Source organism: Panonychus citri, unplaced genomic scaffold (genome assembly GCF_014898815.1).
Source record: "Panonychus citri isolate SS breed McGregor unplaced genomic scaffold, ASM1489881v1 Contig00134, whole genome shotgun sequence".
Taxonomy (NCBI): domain Eukaryota; kingdom Metazoa; phylum Arthropoda; class Arachnida; order Trombidiformes; family Tetranychidae; genus Panonychus; species Panonychus citri.
In genome coordinates, this window is record NW_026515539.1 from 143,377 (window position 1) to 162,322 (window position 18,946).

The 18,946-nt window shown below is 31.1% G+C and overlaps 4 protein-coding genes across 6 annotated transcripts; 2 read left to right on the forward strand and 2 right to left on the reverse strand.

Moving 5' to 3' along the window:
* Positions 1-1,197: 1,197 nt before the first annotated feature.
* LOC128391577 (uncharacterized) lies at positions 1,198-2,105 on the forward strand. The gene is made up of 2 exons (XM_053351484.1): positions 1,198-1,353; positions 1,442-2,105. Exon 2 carries the CDS (start codon positions 1,595-1,597, stop codon positions 2,024-2,026), a length of 432 nt encoding a protein of 143 aa, XP_053207459.1. The 5' UTR covers positions 1,198-1,353; positions 1,442-1,594; the 3' UTR covers positions 2,027-2,105.
* Positions 1,223-3,700, reverse strand: LOC128391574 (transmembrane protein 135-like). Its single transcript, XM_053351481.1, has one exon. It carries the CDS (start codon positions 3,538-3,540, stop codon positions 2,215-2,217), a length of 1,326 nt encoding a protein of 441 aa, XP_053207456.1. The 5' UTR covers positions 3,541-3,700; the 3' UTR covers positions 1,223-2,214.
* A 31-nt stretch (positions 3,701-3,731) lies between these two features.
* On the forward strand, positions 3,732-9,024 carry LOC128391572 (putative inorganic phosphate cotransporter). Of its 2 annotated transcripts, none has more exons than XM_053351475.1 (7): positions 3,732-4,116; positions 6,725-6,954; positions 7,030-7,275; positions 7,351-7,534; positions 7,626-7,756; positions 7,847-7,996; positions 8,075-9,024. In XM_053351475.1, the coding sequence occupies exons 1-7, from the start codon at positions 4,044-4,046 to the stop codon at positions 8,591-8,593; spliced, it is 1,533 nt and encodes a 510-aa protein (XP_053207450.1). In that variant the 5' UTR covers positions 3,732-4,043; the 3' UTR covers positions 8,594-9,024. The 2 variants fall into 2 exon arrangements, with proteins under 2 accessions (XP_053207450.1, XP_053207453.1); XM_053351478.1 differs by lacking the exon at positions 3,732-4,116 and adding an exon at positions 5,436-5,654.
* A 104-nt stretch (positions 9,025-9,128) lies between these two features.
* Positions 9,129-15,839, reverse strand: LOC128391573 (branchpoint-bridging protein-like). 2 transcript variants are annotated; one of them, XM_053351479.1, is made up of 5 exons: positions 15,463-15,839; positions 14,668-15,171; positions 14,495-14,611; positions 13,562-14,414; positions 9,129-9,422 (listed from the first exon to the last, which is right to left on the reverse strand). In XM_053351479.1, exons 2-5 carry the CDS (start codon positions 14,923-14,925, stop codon positions 9,316-9,318), a joined length of 1,335 nt encoding a protein of 444 aa, XP_053207454.1. In that variant the 5' UTR covers positions 14,926-15,171; positions 15,463-15,839; the 3' UTR covers positions 9,129-9,315. The 2 variants fall into 2 exon arrangements, with proteins under 2 accessions (XP_053207454.1, XP_053207455.1); XM_053351480.1 differs by having other exon boundaries at positions 14,668-15,839.
* Positions 15,840-18,946: the final 3,107 nt, after the last annotated feature.

Here is an 18,946-nt window from a genome sequence, read left to right on the forward strand (position 1 = left end):
CTCCAGGAGACTCTGAATAATCAGATATCTTCAGCAAATCGTAAAGACTAATTCCAGTTCTAGATACCTTTTTCTGCACATAACCTAAAAAATCAAACGAAAAGATTATCAATAATTTTTGTCTCATTCATCTTCATTTAAATTAAACAAAAACAAAGAACCAGATTATCTACTTACTACCGCTTCTGTCTACAACATATGGGCATACTGGTCTATCCATCGTGGCAAGAAGGTCGAATACAAATCACTCGAAAAGACACAAAAAAATATAAAAATCAATTCAAAACAATAATGAAAGTTTTTCGTTAACAAGATGAAACAAATTTCTTTTAACTAAACTCTTAAGTAGTTCATTCCGTTCTTAGATAGAGCTTTGAATAGATTGTTGAAAGATGATCTTTATTACGAAAACCAGAAAGTCCAAGATTGATGAAGAAACTTTCAACGGGAGATTAGAGGTTAACTTACCAGTTTAACGAGTGCTCAAGATAGTGATCTAGATAAGTTTCAATATAACTCTGATCAGCTGGTTGATTTTTCTTTCCTTAAACTTAATCAAAGTGAGAAAAAAGTAAGAAAGTCAAAATATTCTGAGACTCATTTCAAACCTAAATATCTAGATGAAAGTTTTCAGTTTCTCTCTTCAGATCTGAATATGAGAACTGTATGATGCTACTTTGCGATGCTCGTAACATGTACCATTGAGTTGACTATTTAATGATAGAACGAAAAATTCATTATCATCCGAGAAAAACGTTTGAATGAACAATATTACTATTTGTCCTGCAAAATTGAATACAAAGAAAACCTTTTTACTAACAAGTTGTATCAAACTTATTCTGAGTCATTCTAAATCACACCGATAACACTGATAGATATTATATTATCATTTCCATAAATAGATTTGAATTCAAGAGCTTCTGTTCCAATTGTACCCTAATCACAATCAAGAAGATAAAAAAAATTACAAGAAATTTAATGAGTTTATCAAGTTACAATTGAGATTGCAAGTGATTTGGGAAAAGATGAATAAATGTTATTTTAACTCATTAATGAAAAAATATGAATTTAATTTTCAAGAACTTCTGTTCCAATTGTACCTTAATCAAAATCAATGCGATAAAAGAAATCGTATTCAACAATTCAGGGTTTCGATGTGGATCTAATCATCGATAAATTAGTAAATTTTAGTATAAAAAGGCTCATTTGAAAACAGAAAATATTTACAGTTAACTCACTCAATCTACTAATACTTTTAACCAAATTTCATCTCAATTCTAGTTAACAATAAAATGGTAAAACTTTTGATTATCGTTTCTCTTATTTTCACCCTCTCGGTGGCTCTTACTTCAGGTAAATCTTATTGAATTTTTTTAAGCTAATTTCTTATTGGAAATTCTGATTAATACATATTCATTTGTTTCTTTGTTCTTTATAATAGCTGAAGATGGGCCTGATACTGCTCCAATCCCGTTCCTCCTTTGGGCTGCCTCTGATCCTGCCGAAGAAAATGAAGTAGAAAAAATTAATTTGAAGAAATTTTTCAAGTTTACTGAAGATCATCGAGCGGAAATCAACAAATTCTACGAAAATAATGACGCTGTTGGTGTTACACTTGATGGTCGGTAATGCAGAGGCATCAGGAACCACTGGAGTTATTTGGCCTGTGGCTTTAGCAAAGATCGCTTTAAAGAAACAAATTGGGTTGACTGAGAATAAGGAACATGGTGTTCCCTCGCTGGTTGCATGGGCCATGAGGAAAACTGGACCAGGAACATCGTATTCATCAGTTAATCGAGCCGATTTAGTCACCTTTATCCTCGAACATAAGTCCAAGATCATTGAATATTTGAACAATGGAGATGTTGAAGGTTTGATCAATTACATGGTTTCAACTTCAACTGAATCAGGAACCAAAGACGTCGATTGGAAACAAGTTATCAATTATCTTAAGGACGAGAGACAATTGTACCAATACCCATGTGGCTTCTTGAACCTTCAACTTTGTGACAGAATTCCAAAATGAAATCGGTTGATTACACCAAATATCGATTCTCTCAAGAATTGAAGTAGAAAATTCAATAAATATTTAATTTCTATTCAAATACGATTTCCATAATCATCAGTTAGTTTAAAATCTACGGTAGTTTCATCCATGATGATAAGATGAGATCGATGATTATGAGGGTGAGTAAGTTGATGGTCAGTTTTAAGTTAAAGTAGCCAAACGAAAACACTTTCGAGAAACTTTTTGGTACAATATTCGGGAACGAGGTCGGGGAAAAAGTCCTCGTAACCAATGTGAGCATCGGTACCAAAAAGTTTGAGTAAACCTCGATTTACTTGGTGAAGCTTGTGATTAGAACAACTATCGAGAAATTGAACATATGAAGGACGAATGCAACTTGGTTCAAGTACCAAAGTGACAAAGATCATGTTAACCGAAACAGCGTAAATAAAGGGTATCAACGTGTCAAATGAGGGTAAGTACGGGGTGGAACAGGCTTGTTGTAGTGACCATTCAATACACTTCCAGGCAATATTGGTGGCGATTAATGAGCTTGGATAGTAGATCATTGTTGGTCCTGAAAGAGCTCCAGCTAAGGCTGAATGCCAGGGTTCACTTGAATTAGTTAACCATCGAAGGCTACATCGTGTTGATCGATATATTCCCGTGAAAAGAGATGCAAATAGACAAAGTTCCAACTTTTTTCGATTGGTTAAAACTCGTAAAATGAGACCTGGATCACGACGGATTTGGGGAAACTTAAGACCAGCTACAAGAGCAGCTTGACCAAACCAAAGGGTCAAGAAGCTTCGACTAAATCCACCAAGAGTATACAAGGAACAAGAACTTGAATGGCCACAGGCATCATGTTTACCATTTACAAACCAGGTACCGATTTTGTTTATCAATGACAAAGGTGAATATGATGGTGGAGGAGGTGATGAAAAAGATGAACAAGATGAACAAGATGATTGACCATCGTCGTATTCAATCAGTTGTTGTTGGTCATCTGAACAAGAGCCTTGAGTATCTTTATCACAATCAGAGTCATAAGATTTAATTTTGTCGTCTACCAGGTCGTTATTATTATTGTTGACCATTGAATCAGAATTATCGTTGACTTTGAGCTCTATTTCCGTTTGATCAGATCTTTTCCTTGAGAATTCAGTTCGACCCAAGATCAATTTCAATGCCATGCCGATTGGATCACGACGGAGGCCATACTTTGAGGTGATGTACATTAACATTGATATTGAAAAGGTAAATATTAGCACTTCACCTTTTGGTATTGGTTTGACCTTTGAGTGACGAAGGGTAACTCGATAGATGCACTCAGAGGCAACATTGGCACAATAGAAGGCCAGAGCTTTTCGCCGTGACGGATGTTCAATAAGAATGGCCATAAGAGAGCCAAGAGTGGCCGGAACACTGGCAAAAAGGGAAAAGTAAAATCCACCAGCAAGTGAACGTAAAACACAAACTAAGGTAAACATGGAAAGACAATTGAATCCAAGGAAGGCTGAAGATCGCATGGTACTTGTTAATGCCGCTCTAAGTTACCTACGGGACAGGTATAAAATTAAGAAAAAATTCCCAATAAAGGAAATTTATATTTGGCGGTTTTCTTTTTTGTCTCGTTTCCATGGTAACTGTTGATTGGACCGAAAAAGAAAAATTTGTTTACCTTTTAACCTGAAACCCGATAATCTAAATCTAATCTAATTGTTCATTTGTTTCAATATCTTTAGTCACCATTTAAATTAATCAAGTTTTATTTTCTATGTTTCTAACACCTTTTTTGGTTGATCGTATTGATTAAGTTCAATGTAACAAGAGTGAAAAACAATTGTCAAGGTAACATTGAACGTGGACAAATTTACCTTTCAATTTAATGGAATCAATTTGCAACCTTAAAGATAATCATCTTACCTATTTTAATCTTCCTTCTGGTTAATTGATTATTCCATAATTACATCTTAATTTCCTGTTGATCAGTTGTTTAACTTTCTCGAATTTTTGTTCGATCGTCAAAAAGATGGCTTGTTCATCGGATGATGAAAATGAAGGTTCAGTTAAATCACTTCTCTTACCAGAGAAACGTATTAAAGGTAAGAATTGTGCTAACTTAAGATTGATAATTAAGAGTTTTTATTAATTGTTGACTCTTTTTTTTCCTTCTAGTATTTTCTATTACAACACTTGATGACTTTTATTTTTAAATATTAGTCTAATTGTTATTGTTTCTTGTTCTTCCTTTGATAAATTGTTTTATTCTCTATTTATGATTCTTTCTCTCTCTCTCTCTCTTTTATTGTTCAATAGGTATGACAATTTGAATTGTTTTTCTTCCTTGTTGATTTGCGTGTTCGTCTTAATCTTTAATTATCAATGGAAATTTCCAGCGAGTTCATTAGCTCAGATAATTGTTTTGCTGTTTAATTGTCTGCCTTCGTAATCTAAAAATTAGATTACGAAAGAAACAATCGGATATCAAGACAAAGTTGTGAAATAAAGACAGGAAAAGATTATCATAATCCTTCCTAATTTTTGGCTTTATTTCTAATCTCTTGACATAATCATCTATCCAAAGGTTGAGATTATCAATTTATCTCTAAGATTATCCAACATTTTGATTACTTGAAGACATCCAAAGGAGCCAAAGTTGCTTAAGAAAATTTTCCATCTCCTTTAGAGCCATAGAGTTATAATTGGAACACCAGACCATTGATAATAGACTCTTATTACCAATTACATGGTGATTTTTAATTGTTTGGCTTAATTGTGAGGCGAGAAATTTTTCAAATTTTTGTCAACCAAACAATATCAGTGAAACTTTTTGCAATCAACTCCTAAAAAGATAATCACAATTAATCAACAATTATATTTCCTGTAAATAATAATTTCCCGCAAACACCAAAGCTCAAAGCCAAATATGTTATCAGTCATAACTCATTTAGCAATTAGATTAATTTTTACGGGGAAAAATTTACAGGTAACAATTTATTTTGTTAATTGTTGTTTTTAATTGTTCCTTTTTTATCGTTAATTGTATTACCATGTTGATTAACAAATTGTTTACTACAATTTGTTACAACTCTTCAGGTCTATTTATCAACATAATAAGATCTAAATCAATTTTTATTTTTCCATTGATTGTTGATGTTGATGTTTAAATCCACAATTAATTTCTATCGCCTAAAAATTGGGTATAACAATTAATCATTTTATCATTAGATTGTCATTGAGTAATCAACTGAATTAATTCAGTGGAAAGTTACTTTATTGGCATGATGATTACAATCAAAAGCTTAATTTTCATTGATTACTATTCATTTTGATTGTCATCATTAGGCTCCCTCAATTTTATCTCCCTCATTAATATAAATATACAAACTTAATAATGTTCAACAATTTAACTTGATTTACAATTCATTTACAATCTAGATCATCAACCATCAATGTTTACAATTAAATTTAGTTTAAATTGTCTCATCATTTAATTTGTTTTCTCTGATCAAAAAACAGACTTAACTTACACTTATTATCCTTATAAATAATTTCTAATTAATTACTTTTAAATTTCAATTGTTTTTAATTGTTTCATTTGTTGTCTACATCCAATAGTTTTTAATCATGACAACTGAAAGTAAGTTAAATTGATTAGTTACTTTTAAACAATTAATCTAATTGTGCATTTTGACAGTAACTGGATTTACTCTTTGATTAAACATCTTCTAATTGTTCAATATATCACAATTTAGAAAATGTGACATGAAGGTTGATGTTAATTGTGCTACCTTTTCAATCAACGGTTTTAATTGTTAAATGTTTTTCTTTATTGACAATTGAATAGTTCCCAATTTGATTATCTGTTTGTGTCAATATAGTGACAATCAAATTAACCTTGACTATTTAATCAACTAAATTTTTCGTGATAATTTCATCTGGATTGCTAACAATCGTCTAATCATTTTGGTGATTTAATTGTTATAACGTTTTCGTTTTACTGTCAACGCCTTAATAATCAACTAATTACTATTCAAGATTAATACATTGGTATCGATTACTTTTCTAACCCTAATTACAGTTAATCTAATTGATTGTTTCTTCATTTAATTGTTTCTATTTTTGGTTCGATGTAATTGTTGACCTGTTCTCATTTGCAATTAATTGTATTAGGATCCTGGTTGTTTAATCATTAATAGTTTGATTTAATTACCATAAATAGAATCAATTTGTATATTAAATTAGTCTAATTGTCGATGATTGTTTTATAGCAAGCAATCAATAGATTGAAGTAAATTTTGAACAATTTAAAGTTGAATTTACCAATTTTTGTTTTTAATTTGATTTGCAGTAATTAACTAGTTTTCTGCTAATTGATTAACCTCTTTAAAAATCACAATTAACTATTGATTAATAAATCATAGATGATACAGTTTTCAGCTCCAGCTATTGGTCAGTATGATAGCTAATCAATTGACTGACCATTGGTCAAGATACTTCAACTTGTTTTCAAATTCAATTGTTGAATCTGTTTACAACTGAAATTAAAACAAATGATTAGTAAATTATTACTTTCACCTTTCTCAATCTTCAAATTGTTTCAAATTTCAGATTTAATATTAATAGTAGAAAGATGATTTCTAATTAATTGATTGTCCATCATGATTATTAATCCACCTTTCACCTCGTTTACTTTATCCAACGAAACAGGTCGAAGATGGACATTCCCAGTTCGTTATGTTTTCCTCGTGATGGCCTTTCTTGGTTTCAATATTCTTTACTCACTTCGGGTCAACTTAAGTGTGGCGATCGTCACAATGTCCAAGGAAGTGACCAACTCGAGCGAAGTCGTGGTTAAAACTGAATGTTATGATCCAGATGCTAAAAGCTTCGATAAAATGGAGAAGATGTTACATCTTTATCCATTGCAGGGAAATGATGTGAGTTTAGATTTTCAATTTTTCGATTGTAAATTAAAGTCCATTTATGTTAATATCTTGATATTTTCTTCGTAGACTCAACTGACCACCGGGGAATTTGATTGGAACGCTAAAGTTCAATCTTATATCGTTGGAAGTTTTTTCGTGGGCTATGTTATAACTCAAATACCTGCAGGTCGTTTAGCTGAGCGATACGGTTCTAAAAGGCCACTTGCAGCTAGCATTTTATTGGCATCAATTTTTACTCTTCTCTGTCCGATTGCTGCTCGTTTTCATTATTTAGCTTTTATGGGTTGTCGTGTTTTAATTGGTCTTTCAGAGGTAAATAACCAACTTATTGTCAGCTGATTCATTTTCTCATCTTGTTTCTGTTTATCTTTGTCTTTCAACTTACAGGGTATGTTTTTCCCTTCAATGCATTCAATGTGTGCCCGTTGGTTTCCCAAATCAGATCGTTCATTTATGACTGCAATTATTTATAGTGGAGCACAAATTGGAACCATGATCACTATGGTTGCTACCGGTTATCTTGATGATTCAGGTCTTTTCGGTGGATGGCCATCAGCATTTTACGTTTTCGGTTCGTGTTCTTGATCCTATTCAACTCAGAATAGACCCAAAATATTATCATGGACTTTATATATTGATCATTATTTTGTTCAAAATTTCAGGTTCAATTGGTCTTATTTGGTTCGTTTTATGGACTTTACTTATATACGAGTCTCCGTTGGAGCACCCGTATATCAGTGAGGCAGAAATTCTGTACATTGGTACCACACAAAATGGCGAAAAGTCTAGAAAGGTAAATTGTCTCAGAATTGAAATTGTTTATCGAATGTGTTAATGTTGATACAATAATGTATAATCTGTTATTGTCTCGATCTAAATTTAGTCTGGTAATACTCCTTGGCTGAAAATCGTGACTTCACCCGCAGTTTGGGCTTTGGTCGCCGCTCATTTTGGTCAAAATTGGGGATTCTATACATTGCTATTCGAGTTACCCAATTATCTCAAGACAATTCTAGGATTGGACATTAAAGAGGTAATCACATTGGATAGAAGTTGGTTCAGTACAAGATTCTAATTTCAATCTATTTTTGTTTTTTGTTTCCATCACTAGAATGGTCTAATTTCGGGTTTACCTTATCTTATACAAGCGATTGCTGGTTGGTTTGCTGGTTATGTTTTCGATGTTATGATTAAATCAAATGTAATTTCGATAAATTGTGCTCGTAAAATCGCCAATACCGTTGGTCTTGTTGGTCCAGCGATTTGTTTGGTTGGATTAACAGTTGCCAAATGTCACTTTAATTATATTGTTGGTGCGCTTTTCCTCGCGATGGCTTTCAATGGGTTCACTTATTCGGGCTTTAACATTACCCATGTTGACATGTCTCCCGATTATGCTGGAACTCTGATGGGAATAACCAATTGTATTGCCAATTTCGCTGGAGTTTTAGCTCCACTTTATGTCGGTGTAATGACCAGTAAAGAGGTTTCATTGGAAAGCTGGTCTTGGGTATTTTACACATCAACGATTGTCTATTCAGTCACTTCGATAATTTTTGTCCTCTTTGGATCAGCGGAACTTCAACCATGGGGACTAGCAAAATCAAATAGGAAAACATCAGAACCATGAAAACACCATGAAGACAGACAAATATGAGAAAATATTACTCGAGGAAAAGATGAAATTGAAGTTCATTGCAATACATGTTTTTAAATAATCTTAATCTTCCAATTTTCATGCTATCGTTCAATTTTTGGCCTTGAATCTCAGTTCTCTAAACTTGATCTTCCGCCTTCATAGGCCACTCTTTTGCTTCCTTTTCTCTCTTTCTCCGATTGATTAATCATTCCAATTCAACTTCATCCATGTCAATCAAATTTGACCATTTCTAAATTTATTATTTTGGTAAATCAATGTTGACCGTTGAAAATGTTAACCCATCAAAGTTTCATTGTAATCAATTTAAAAATTGCTTGTTAATTGTTCTTAAAGAAAAACTGTTAATATTTATTACAATTGTAAAAAAAAATCTCTCAAATCTAAAGTAATTGTTGATTCAATTTATATTTTCTCTTCTTCCTCAAAATCGTGAATGAAAACCTTAGTTGAAATCTTCAATTCTCAGATCAATGGATATGAAAGAAAATCAAATCGTCGATTAATTGTTGTGAATGAAGTTTCATGAGAAATTAATGATTAAAACAATTAAGTGATATTATCAGTAGTATTTTAATGAATGGAGATAAACAATTTGTATTGATATTCACCAGACCAGTAAGAATAATTAGAGATATTAATACAATTTCGATAATTAAATCTAGTTTTTTTTCCAATTCCGTTTAACTGTCCATTCAACAGCGATTGAAATTACGTTTTGTAATATAAGGTAAATTTGATTGTCGACATTGATTATTACGATTAACTTTACAATGGGTCCTTTTTGGATTCCATGTTTCATCTGGAGTAAAAGAAAACAACAATTAACATCAATAATTAAAGATTCCAATGTAATCACATTGATCCAATAAGAAAGAAAAACATAAAAATTTAATTAAGGACCAACAATTAAATTCCCTGGATAAAGTGTTGATAATTTAAATGTGAACAACAATTAAGAGAACAGAGGAAAAACAACTAATTAATCAAAAACATTGAGTAAATTATTTGAAACAATTACTACAATTATCAAATGATGAAAATCAAACCAATGAGAAAACTGAAATTGACATTCAACTTATATGATAACAATTAACTAATCCGTTATACTTTTTGAAAAGTTAATCAACTACTAGAATATATCATTAAATTGGTAAAACCAATCAATTGTTTTTCTATCAATCCAATCAGATCAACTCGATTAACTGATTTAATCTTCCACCCAATGATTATCATCTCAATCTCAACTCCACCCAAAGGATGAACAACTAATCCATTTGAAGATATTTGATTTTCTCATCAAATCGATAATTTCAATTTCTGTTCACCATTCAAATTGTTCATAGAACTTTTTTATTTTTTCCCTCATTCGATAATGATAACAATCAGCTTATACATCTTACAATCTTCAAACAATCAGTTAATCAACTAAACGTCAGATTATCATCAAACAATATGAAAAATCAGCCAACCGATTAACACTAAAATTAACCTATCATTATAATGGCTAACAATTGAATCCTGAATGATGAAGATGAAAAAAAAGAAACACTAACTTTTCAATTTCTCATCAAATTAAATGTTCATATCAATCAACTGATCAATAGTTTTTACCTGCGATCATTAAAAAATTAGTTAATTATTGATAAACTATTCTATGTCTATTGGATTAACATTATAATAACTTTGACTTTGAAATATAATCTATATTAATGAACATTATTTTCAGCTGAATCCATGATCACATGAATATGTTATTTATATTTCATGTATTCAGCTGTATCATGTTAATCATGATAATAGTAATGATAAGTTACAATAAGTTATTGATGAAAACTTTTTTATTGTAATAATTTTGTTTCTCATCAACTTGATGGGCCATTGAAAAGTTTTCATTATCAACGGAAAGTTAATTTTATCATTAATTGTATTGTAATAGTAAAATTTAACTTTAATTGTAACAATTTGAATCATTTCCATCATCAGGGATCATCATGTTATCATGTTTATAATCAATTCTTGTTGTTGCTTTGATAAAATCCTACAGGGAAGTTAAAAGAAGAGTAAATTTGGTCAGAATAGATTAATTTTGTTTTTCTTTCACCTTGATGATTATCATTATCATCATTGTGATAATTAACCATTGATTAAATTTAATTCATTCACTTGAACAAGGTGAAGGTTGGAAAATAGTTTCTCTATCCATTTGGTTAAGTTCGTGAGTGGGTGATCATTTTGATCTAATAAAAAATTACATTCTCACAATCGTTTCGATCTCAGAGTTGTTTTCTGTTATGTAATATAATTAGATTAATAACGATTCAATGGACTAATTGCTTCATTTGATTAAATTGTTAATCAAAATCACTCCTAATTTAATCTGCATTTCCCATCAGTCCAGTAATTAAATTCAATGTTTACATGTTGATGATTCTCAATGATTATGTCATCATCATTGTTGTTGTTTCCATTTTAATTATCTATTATCATTATCATCATCAGAGCTTATTAATATTTGCAAGTCGTTTCTCTACTCTAATTGTAATAACAATTAACAGCACACAGTCAAAGCGAAACATTGATTACGATGATTTCTCTATTTACAATTAACCTAATTGATATAAATGCTAATATCTCGAGTGCTAATTAGTAGAAAAACATTTAGATGTTCAGTACTTTTTCCTTTTACTTTCAGAACTCTAGAATATTATTCGCCATCGATTCGAAATTCACTTTCGTATACTTTTATTTCCGTTTTCCTCTCTCACCTCTACCATCAACCCCACTCTCTCAGTCTCTTCCTCCCACTCATCAGCTTCCTATGAATTAGATGATAGTAATATCCAACTCCCATCGATCTAAACTCTCTCTCTCTCTCAATGTTTCTTCAGCATTGTAATCAACTGGAAATAATAACAACAATAATGAAGGAAAAGATTAGTAATCAATGATCAATTAATCGATTAGATTACCAGAACAAAAGATTCAGAGACTAATTGATGATAAGACCAAATGATCATCGATGATATTATAACATTAAGATTTCGTGATCAATGAAATACATTCGTGTACATGATGATGATGATGATCATGCTGAATGAGAATCGGACTATAAAAAAAAGAGCAGAGTTTCAATTCTATCTCTTATTTTGATATCACTTAAATTAATAATAATCATAATATAATATAATCTACATTATCTTCATCGCCCTCCTCTTTTGTTACGCTCATGATTCAATTGATTCATTGATTATCCCTCATGATAAAATTTTCATTCAACTTTTTGTTGTTACTTATAAGTAATAACAACAAAATAAAAATAATAATAATATCTTGAAACTTTTACAAAACTATTGACACTTCATCATAAAAGTGTCTCAGGTTATCAGGAGCAAAAAATACCCTGAATATCAATAATGTCAGAGTATTTCCTTAAATATATATTGGAACTTATTTCTTACCCTCCCCGCCTTCACCATGGTGGTTAAATAACTTTACGATTCAATAACTATCATCATGATAATAGCATAGAGACACACACAATTGTGTTATTTGTAGCTTGTTAATTGTTATTAACTCAGAAATATAGTTTATACTTTAATTACAGTTACTGATATTTTCATTTTCTCTGAGATTTTCCTAATCATTTTCCTCCTTTTGAAACAATAATAACAAAAAACAATAGATATCAAGGTAACTATTATATTCTGATATTTATGTATGAGCAATTGCAATTATTATATATTGTTATGATTACTATCAACAGATTGTTATCAATTCAGTTATTTATTTATCCTGTCAGAAATATTATTATATTTACCATGTGTTTATATAGTAATCATGTTTATCTATCATGTAATAATATTGAATTCTGATCACAATTCTGAATCTTTATTATTATTACTGTTGTTGTTATCGACATTTAGATTTTGTTGATTTTTATTCAAATTTTTTTCTTCTCTTCTCATCAATTTCCGTTCCAATATCCATGTTGACTTGAAACTCATTCCAGTTTCATGATGTACAACATTCAAATATCAATGATTTATATTGATAAATGTGAATATAAGTTCATTCAATTGATTCATATTGATCAGTAAACTAAAAATAATATTAGTTTCATATTGATTGTAATCAAACTGATTAACAAAATGGATTCGTGTCTTTTATCAACAAATTGAAAATTAACATGGTCAACATTTCAAAGCAATTTCATTTGATTGACATTTTAAAGTGACCACTAATCAACTGATTGGTTTATATTTTTGTTTACTTTCCATTGGTCATCCATTATCATCATCATGTTTTGTTGATGTTGTTGTTGTTTTGCTTTGATATTGTTGATTAAATCAACTGATTGCGTGATTAACTTTCATATCCCATGTATACCTCTGGGTCTCATTAATGGTGAAAGGTTGAGTAATATTTTTTTTGTGAACAGTTCGATGGTGGGAGTGGGTGGTAAAAAAGTTCGAATTTTTTTTTCTTCTCTTTGCATTTTCTATTACTTTCGATAATATTTACAGTCAATTGGTTTCTGATCGATATTAATGTTACTTTATCCAAGGTAAAGAACTGATAGGTGTCGAATTTTTTTCTCTTCTTAGAACTTTTTTTTCGAGAAATTTTTTCTTACTCGATAATGAGGTTACTTTTATTAGAGAGAGAGAGAGAGAGAGAGAGTGTTAATGAAAACTGATCACTTTCTGGTAACAATGGTAACAATTTATTGATCTACTGTTGGTTAACAGTTACTTGATTATTACCATCAATGGGATTTGTTACTAATTGTTTACAGATCAATTAGTGACCAATCAATCAATCAATCACTTGTTTGTCATCAATGATACTCTCATGTTTATAATGGATTAGTTTTCATTGTTGTTCAATCTGATCATTTAAATTATATGTTTGATTAGGTGAATGAGATTATTAATTTACCTGAATTTTCAAGTTCAACATGAGGACAACTACAATCCTTTGTGATTAAATCATAATCATTGTTAATTAATGGTGATGTTTCCGATGATGATGATGATGACTTTGTTTTACCTCCTCCTCCCGTTGTTAGAGCTGTGATTGAGGATGAAGTTGATGATGATGAAAGTGTTGGAGATGTTGATGAGATGATTGTTTTAGCGATTGGACAATGTGAACATTTTGTCTGAAAACCAGCATGGTGATGATGAGGATAAAGATGAAGATAAGGAGGATGTTGAGAGTGAGAGGGATGATGATTGTGAAAATGATGAGGACTCATATCAGTACAGGAAAGATGATGATGGCGATAAGGATGATGAGGAAGATGATATAGATTATGATGAGCATGTGAATGATTATTTAAATTATTTGATCCAATGGTTGATGGTGTTGTTGTTGCTGTTGGTGAATTGGGTGTTGGTTGAGTTTGGGTGTTACTACAAAGTCCATTAGATTTTGATGTACCAATTGAACCATTTGATTCATCAAAAATCTGATCATCATCGTTCACCATCAATTTATCACCATGAACATGATGATGATGGTAAAGGTGATGATGACCAGTGGTCATTGAATCAATTTCATTTTCACCCTTTGAACCACTTCGAGTTACATTTAACACTCCCAATTCTCTCAGCTGTTGTTGCCTAATATCATCATAATAATCAGGGACCAGGAAACGTTGAACTTGATTCAGGGCGTGACCCATTCGAGTATAAGCCTCAGCCGGAGGGGCAAAGGTACTAATCTCAACATGAAGATCCTCTTTCAGGTGAAGATACTTTGGATTACCTGAGCTGGTCAGTTCTTCCTCCTGAGTTGAACAAATGAGAAAAATTTTCTAAATTAACAAAATGTTGAATTTTACTTTTTCCTCTGAACTTTTTTATTTACCTTTTTCTTATCTCTCATTGACCCTTTACCCAGAATCGCCATCTTGGTCTGAGTCTCTTCCTGTAACCATTTCAATGAGTTACCTTTGGGTCCTAAAAGTTTCCCTATGAAATTATACTAAACCATAACAGTTAATTATCACAATTAATCTCTCAGATTATCAATAATCTTACATTTGGATGATCTTTAACTGGTACGATAACCTTAATTGTTATCTTAATTGGTCGACCCTTGTGAAGCTCAAGTAATGTTGTTGTTGGTAGATTTTGATTGTTACAGTTAATTGTTGATGAACATGATACATTATTAAATGTAAATTGATCATGATCATGATGATTAATATCGCTGCTATTATTATTCTTGTTGTTAGTTATCGAGGATAAATGTTCAGAAAATGAACCACTCGAACTTTTAGAATTATTATCGATCATCCGATTATCTTGTTCGATTATTTTTTTCTCTCTCTCTCTTTCTCTTCTTTGGTTATTATTTTCTTATTATTGTTCAGAATTAAAGTTCTAAATGAACTTTGAATTTTCTCTTCTTCGAATTGAACCTTTTTTCCTCTTCTTCGACTTTTCTCCTCTATTTTTTTCGCCTCCTCCTCTTGTTATATTTTTCCACCGCCACCTAACCTCCTCCTCGCCCTCTATTCAACTGAATAATGATTTTCCCTCCTGATGAACAAAAAAAAACCATCAAATGATAAAAATAATCATGGAAAACTTATCATCAACATGATCATCACCATCATCATGGTTCAATTGAGTTAAATCATCATGAAAACATTGAGAGTCAATTTGATTGTAATCAAATTGTTTCTTCATTTGTTCAAGCAAAATCAAGAGAAAAAAAAAGTTCATTGATTAACTTGAAACATTCACAATTCTAATCATTTATCTTATCATAATTGTCACCATAATGATGATGAAACAAATCAATTAGTTGATATTTGGTTAATCACTTACCTTTAAAACTTAATCAGCATTACTTTTGATTGTCCAATTGTGTTGATCCATAATCACAATCAAAGACAGACAAAAAGTGAGAGAGACACAATCAATTTTAATATTAACTAACCAATAGAGGTAAATGATAAATTGTATATTTATGAATATTCATTAACCACCAGAACAATTAAATTAATGATAAATGTTGAAAATCAGATATCCTTATCCATTGGTGTTGAATGGGGCAAAAGTTAATTGCTGATTTAAATGAAAAAGTTGATTATTAAGTCACAAAAATAACAATAATCACCATGTTTTCATTTTCAGTGTTTCCATGTTGATTGTTAATGATTATCAATGATTCAAGTGATTCAAGTTAACTTATGTTGCTTAATGGTTACCAGGAAGATGAAAAAATAACCAAATCATAAAATAATATATAAAAAAGGTTCAGTTAAATGCTGAATTCATGAGCAGACTCATTGATTACTCATGGTTATCATGGTTATCGTACAACTGAATTATATTAACTTGATGATTATTATTGTAATGCTATGAACAATCAGATTATCGTTTGATTATTATGGTTAAAACAATAATTGTTGATTTAATTTCCATTTCCGTAAATCCAGTTAATGACAATGTTGGGAGTGATTATTATCGACTTGAAGACTTAGAACTTTTTTTTTTCTTCTCGATTTTGTTTTCTCTTCTCAGGATTGAGACTTTGACTTTACAAAAGGGATTAACAATTAATTAGGATTAGATTTATGAGAACAATTTGCTAATTACAATTGGTTACAATTAATTTTCACGATAATAAATAAGTAATATAATTGACAATTAGTAAAGTTTTAAGTTTTACCAAAGAGATGAAACTTTTTTTTAATTGCACTTAATTGTTTACAGATATGAAAGTTGTGATAATCAATTGGGTTGTAAGTTGATTGTTGGACTGATTTACTGATCATGTTTTAATTTGTGTCTCGTTGAGGGCTGAATATGCATCGTTAAGGGTACGATTAAGCCAACTTTTCTCCCACCATGATACACCCACCGTTGAATTTGATGGGAACAACTCACTGATTGGATTGACCACCGCAGTGTTAAAGGTCCGACGGATGTCATAAGGAAGTGACCTGAGAAATTCAATGAAATCATCAACTGTCCGAATGAAGTTGACGAAAGTGTTCATAATTCCAGGCGAATCATTTGCTTTTGGTTCAATTGCAGGCTGGGAATTGTCAACATGATAACAACAGTTGGGCTGAATAATCATCATCATCATCATGAAAATCACCATGAAAATATAACATAAACTTTGAACATTAGTCTCCATGATTTGATTATTTTTCGGGTGTAACAATTAACAAGTTTCCACTTCAATTAATGATCAACTAATTGATGAGACAAGAAATTTATTGACAATCAATTGATGAGATGATGATGATCAAGGTACCCTCATGATGATTATCATTATAATTGCTCAGAATTTAATTTTTCTTCATTAACAATAAAGGTTATTAGTTATGCAAATTTGGCTCAATGTTGCAAATTATTAATTGTCATTAGACAACAAACAGAAATCACAATCATTAATTGTGTTAACCTTGAATAGCTAATTGTAAAGACATTGGGATTACATGTTAATCATTTAATTGTGCAATTAAATTAAGTTTTAAAAAATATTAAATCTTTACCCGATTAACCTAAATATCAATAATTGAAAAAAAAAAGTTTTTCTTTGTCCTAATTGTTTATCATCATTAACTTTAAAACAATCACCAATGATTAAAATAGCTTGATTGTTACTGTTGATTGTTGGAAACAATTAATCAATATTCCAATAGTATTTAATAGGATTTAAATCTGTAAATTAAGATAAAAGAAACATTAATAACAACAATTAACTTTATTAAAATCCGATGTGTCTATTGATTAAAGTTGCTACTGATTCTGCTGATTGAATACAATTAAAGTGAACTAAATTCAGTTTATTCAAGGAGTTACCATTGAAATTGTTAATACTTTTAATTGTATGGAAATGATTGTTAATTGTTGACTATGTTAAGGGTTGGATTAATTGATAGATTTCCATTGATTTTCATTGATAATATCACCCAAACAGTTAAAGGTCCTTTGCTTGAATATGTTGGTAAACGGATCAGTATAATTGGCCGCGGGCTAAATTTAACTTGGTCAGTTGCTGGTCATAATAATCGTGGTTGTATTGAAGGTGTTTGTCACCATGTCGCACGAAGTATTCAATTAAATCGTAATGATATTTGTTCAGAATCGACGCAATTGTTTTTGTTTGATAGCATTTATCCAAATATAACAATTTCGCCGCCGATTATGGAACTGGACTGTGCTTTTTTATCGTATTTAGTTACTCCACCTAAACGGCGATTTAGTGACATCTTGACCACTCTTCGGGTTTTCACCGCATCAACGATGATCTTTCTTATCACTCTACTGACCCTTGCGTTTATATTGAGAAATTTTTCTATTTGGTCACCGATTTTTTATCGACGGTTTAGTGAAAAAATTTCCGACCGATCTGCTAAAGCGCCGACATTTTCATCTCAGTTTTTGCCTAAACTCGCTGGTTGCATATTGACTTTAGCTTTACTTCAATTCCAGACATTTTATTCAGCCAGTTTTCAGACTAATCTGGTCAGTATAAAGCAAATGGAACCCGTCATATCGATCAGCGATCTTGTCTCTCGAAATCTTCGTGCTTACGTTTCAACGACTTCCAATTGCTATCGAGGTTTACTCAATGGTAAAAACTATCACATCAATCAGCGTGTCCATGATTCACTTATAATCAATCGTAATAGCGACCTAACCCTTTTGGCCAGTCACACGATCTCTAAATTTCCTCTGGCCGTTTTCTTTGGTAACTCAATTGAACTCAACATAATTCGAAAGGCATTCTCAGGTCATCCTAACCTTTACAGTCCAACAATAGTTAAAGTTAAATCGAGTACAATACAAGATATTTATATGTATTCGACTCTCATTTCCCCTTCACTTAGTGACCTTCTTATTTCACGATTTCATTCCGTTCTTGAGAATGATCTTTTCTGGAACAAACAAAACGCTATTTATGCCGACGAATCGAGAGCTTATAATGAATATCAGAAAAGACACTTATCAGTTGGCTTTCGAACTCTCGAAGTGGAAAACTACCAATATGTTACTGGAATTTACCTGACAATCATAACCTCACCTTTAATTGTATTCTCCATCTTCAGAATGATCAACAAATTGATCCAATTTTTTTCCAAATTTTCTAAAGAAAAAACTTCAATCACAATTACAGAAACAAATGAATCCATTATAAACATTCACTCGGCTTCAAGTGAGAAACGACCTTACCTCAATTTGATCATGATAAAAAATCATTCTGATAATAATAATCATCTGCTTATATCAAATGTCAAGAACTGAAATCAATTAACAAACAATTAGCAAAGTTAATTGATTTCAACTTGGA

What these genes read in the sequence shown, in the direction of transcription:
- LOC128391577 (XM_053351484.1), top strand. Translation starts at nt 1,595, where the DNA reads ATGACGCTGTTGGTGTTACACTTGATGGTCGGTAATGCAGAGGCATCA.
- LOC128391574 (XM_053351481.1), bottom strand. Translation starts at nt 3,540, where the DNA reads ATGCGATCTTCAGCCTTCCTTGGATTCAATTGTCTTTCCATGTTTACC.
- LOC128391572 (XM_053351475.1), top strand. Translation starts at nt 4,044, where the DNA reads ATGGCTTGTTCATCGGATGATGAAAATGAAGGTTCAGTTAAATCACTT. An exon ending in ACCAGAGAAACGTATTAAAG is followed by an intron (nt 4,117 to 6,724) that starts GTAAGAATTGTG and finishes CCAACGAAACAG; the next exon opens with GTCGAAGATGGACATTCCCA. An exon ending in TAGGATTGGACATTAAAGAG is followed by an intron (nt 7,997 to 8,074) that starts GTAATCACATTG and finishes TTCCATCACTAG; the next exon opens with AATGGTCTAATTTCGGGTTT.
- LOC128391573 (XM_053351479.1), bottom strand. Translation starts at nt 14,925, where the DNA reads ATGATCGATAATAATTCTAAAAGTTCGAGTGGTTCATTTTCTGAACAT. An exon ending in CAGTTAAAGATCATCCAAAT is followed by an intron (nt 14,612 to 14,667) that starts GTAAGATTATTG and finishes GTTATGGTTTAG; the next exon opens with TATAATTTCATAGGGAAACT. An exon ending in TGTTGAACTTGAAAATTCAG is followed by an intron (nt 9,423 to 13,561) that starts GTAAATTAATAA and finishes CTTTTACTCCAG; the next exon opens with ATGAAACATGGAATCCAAAA.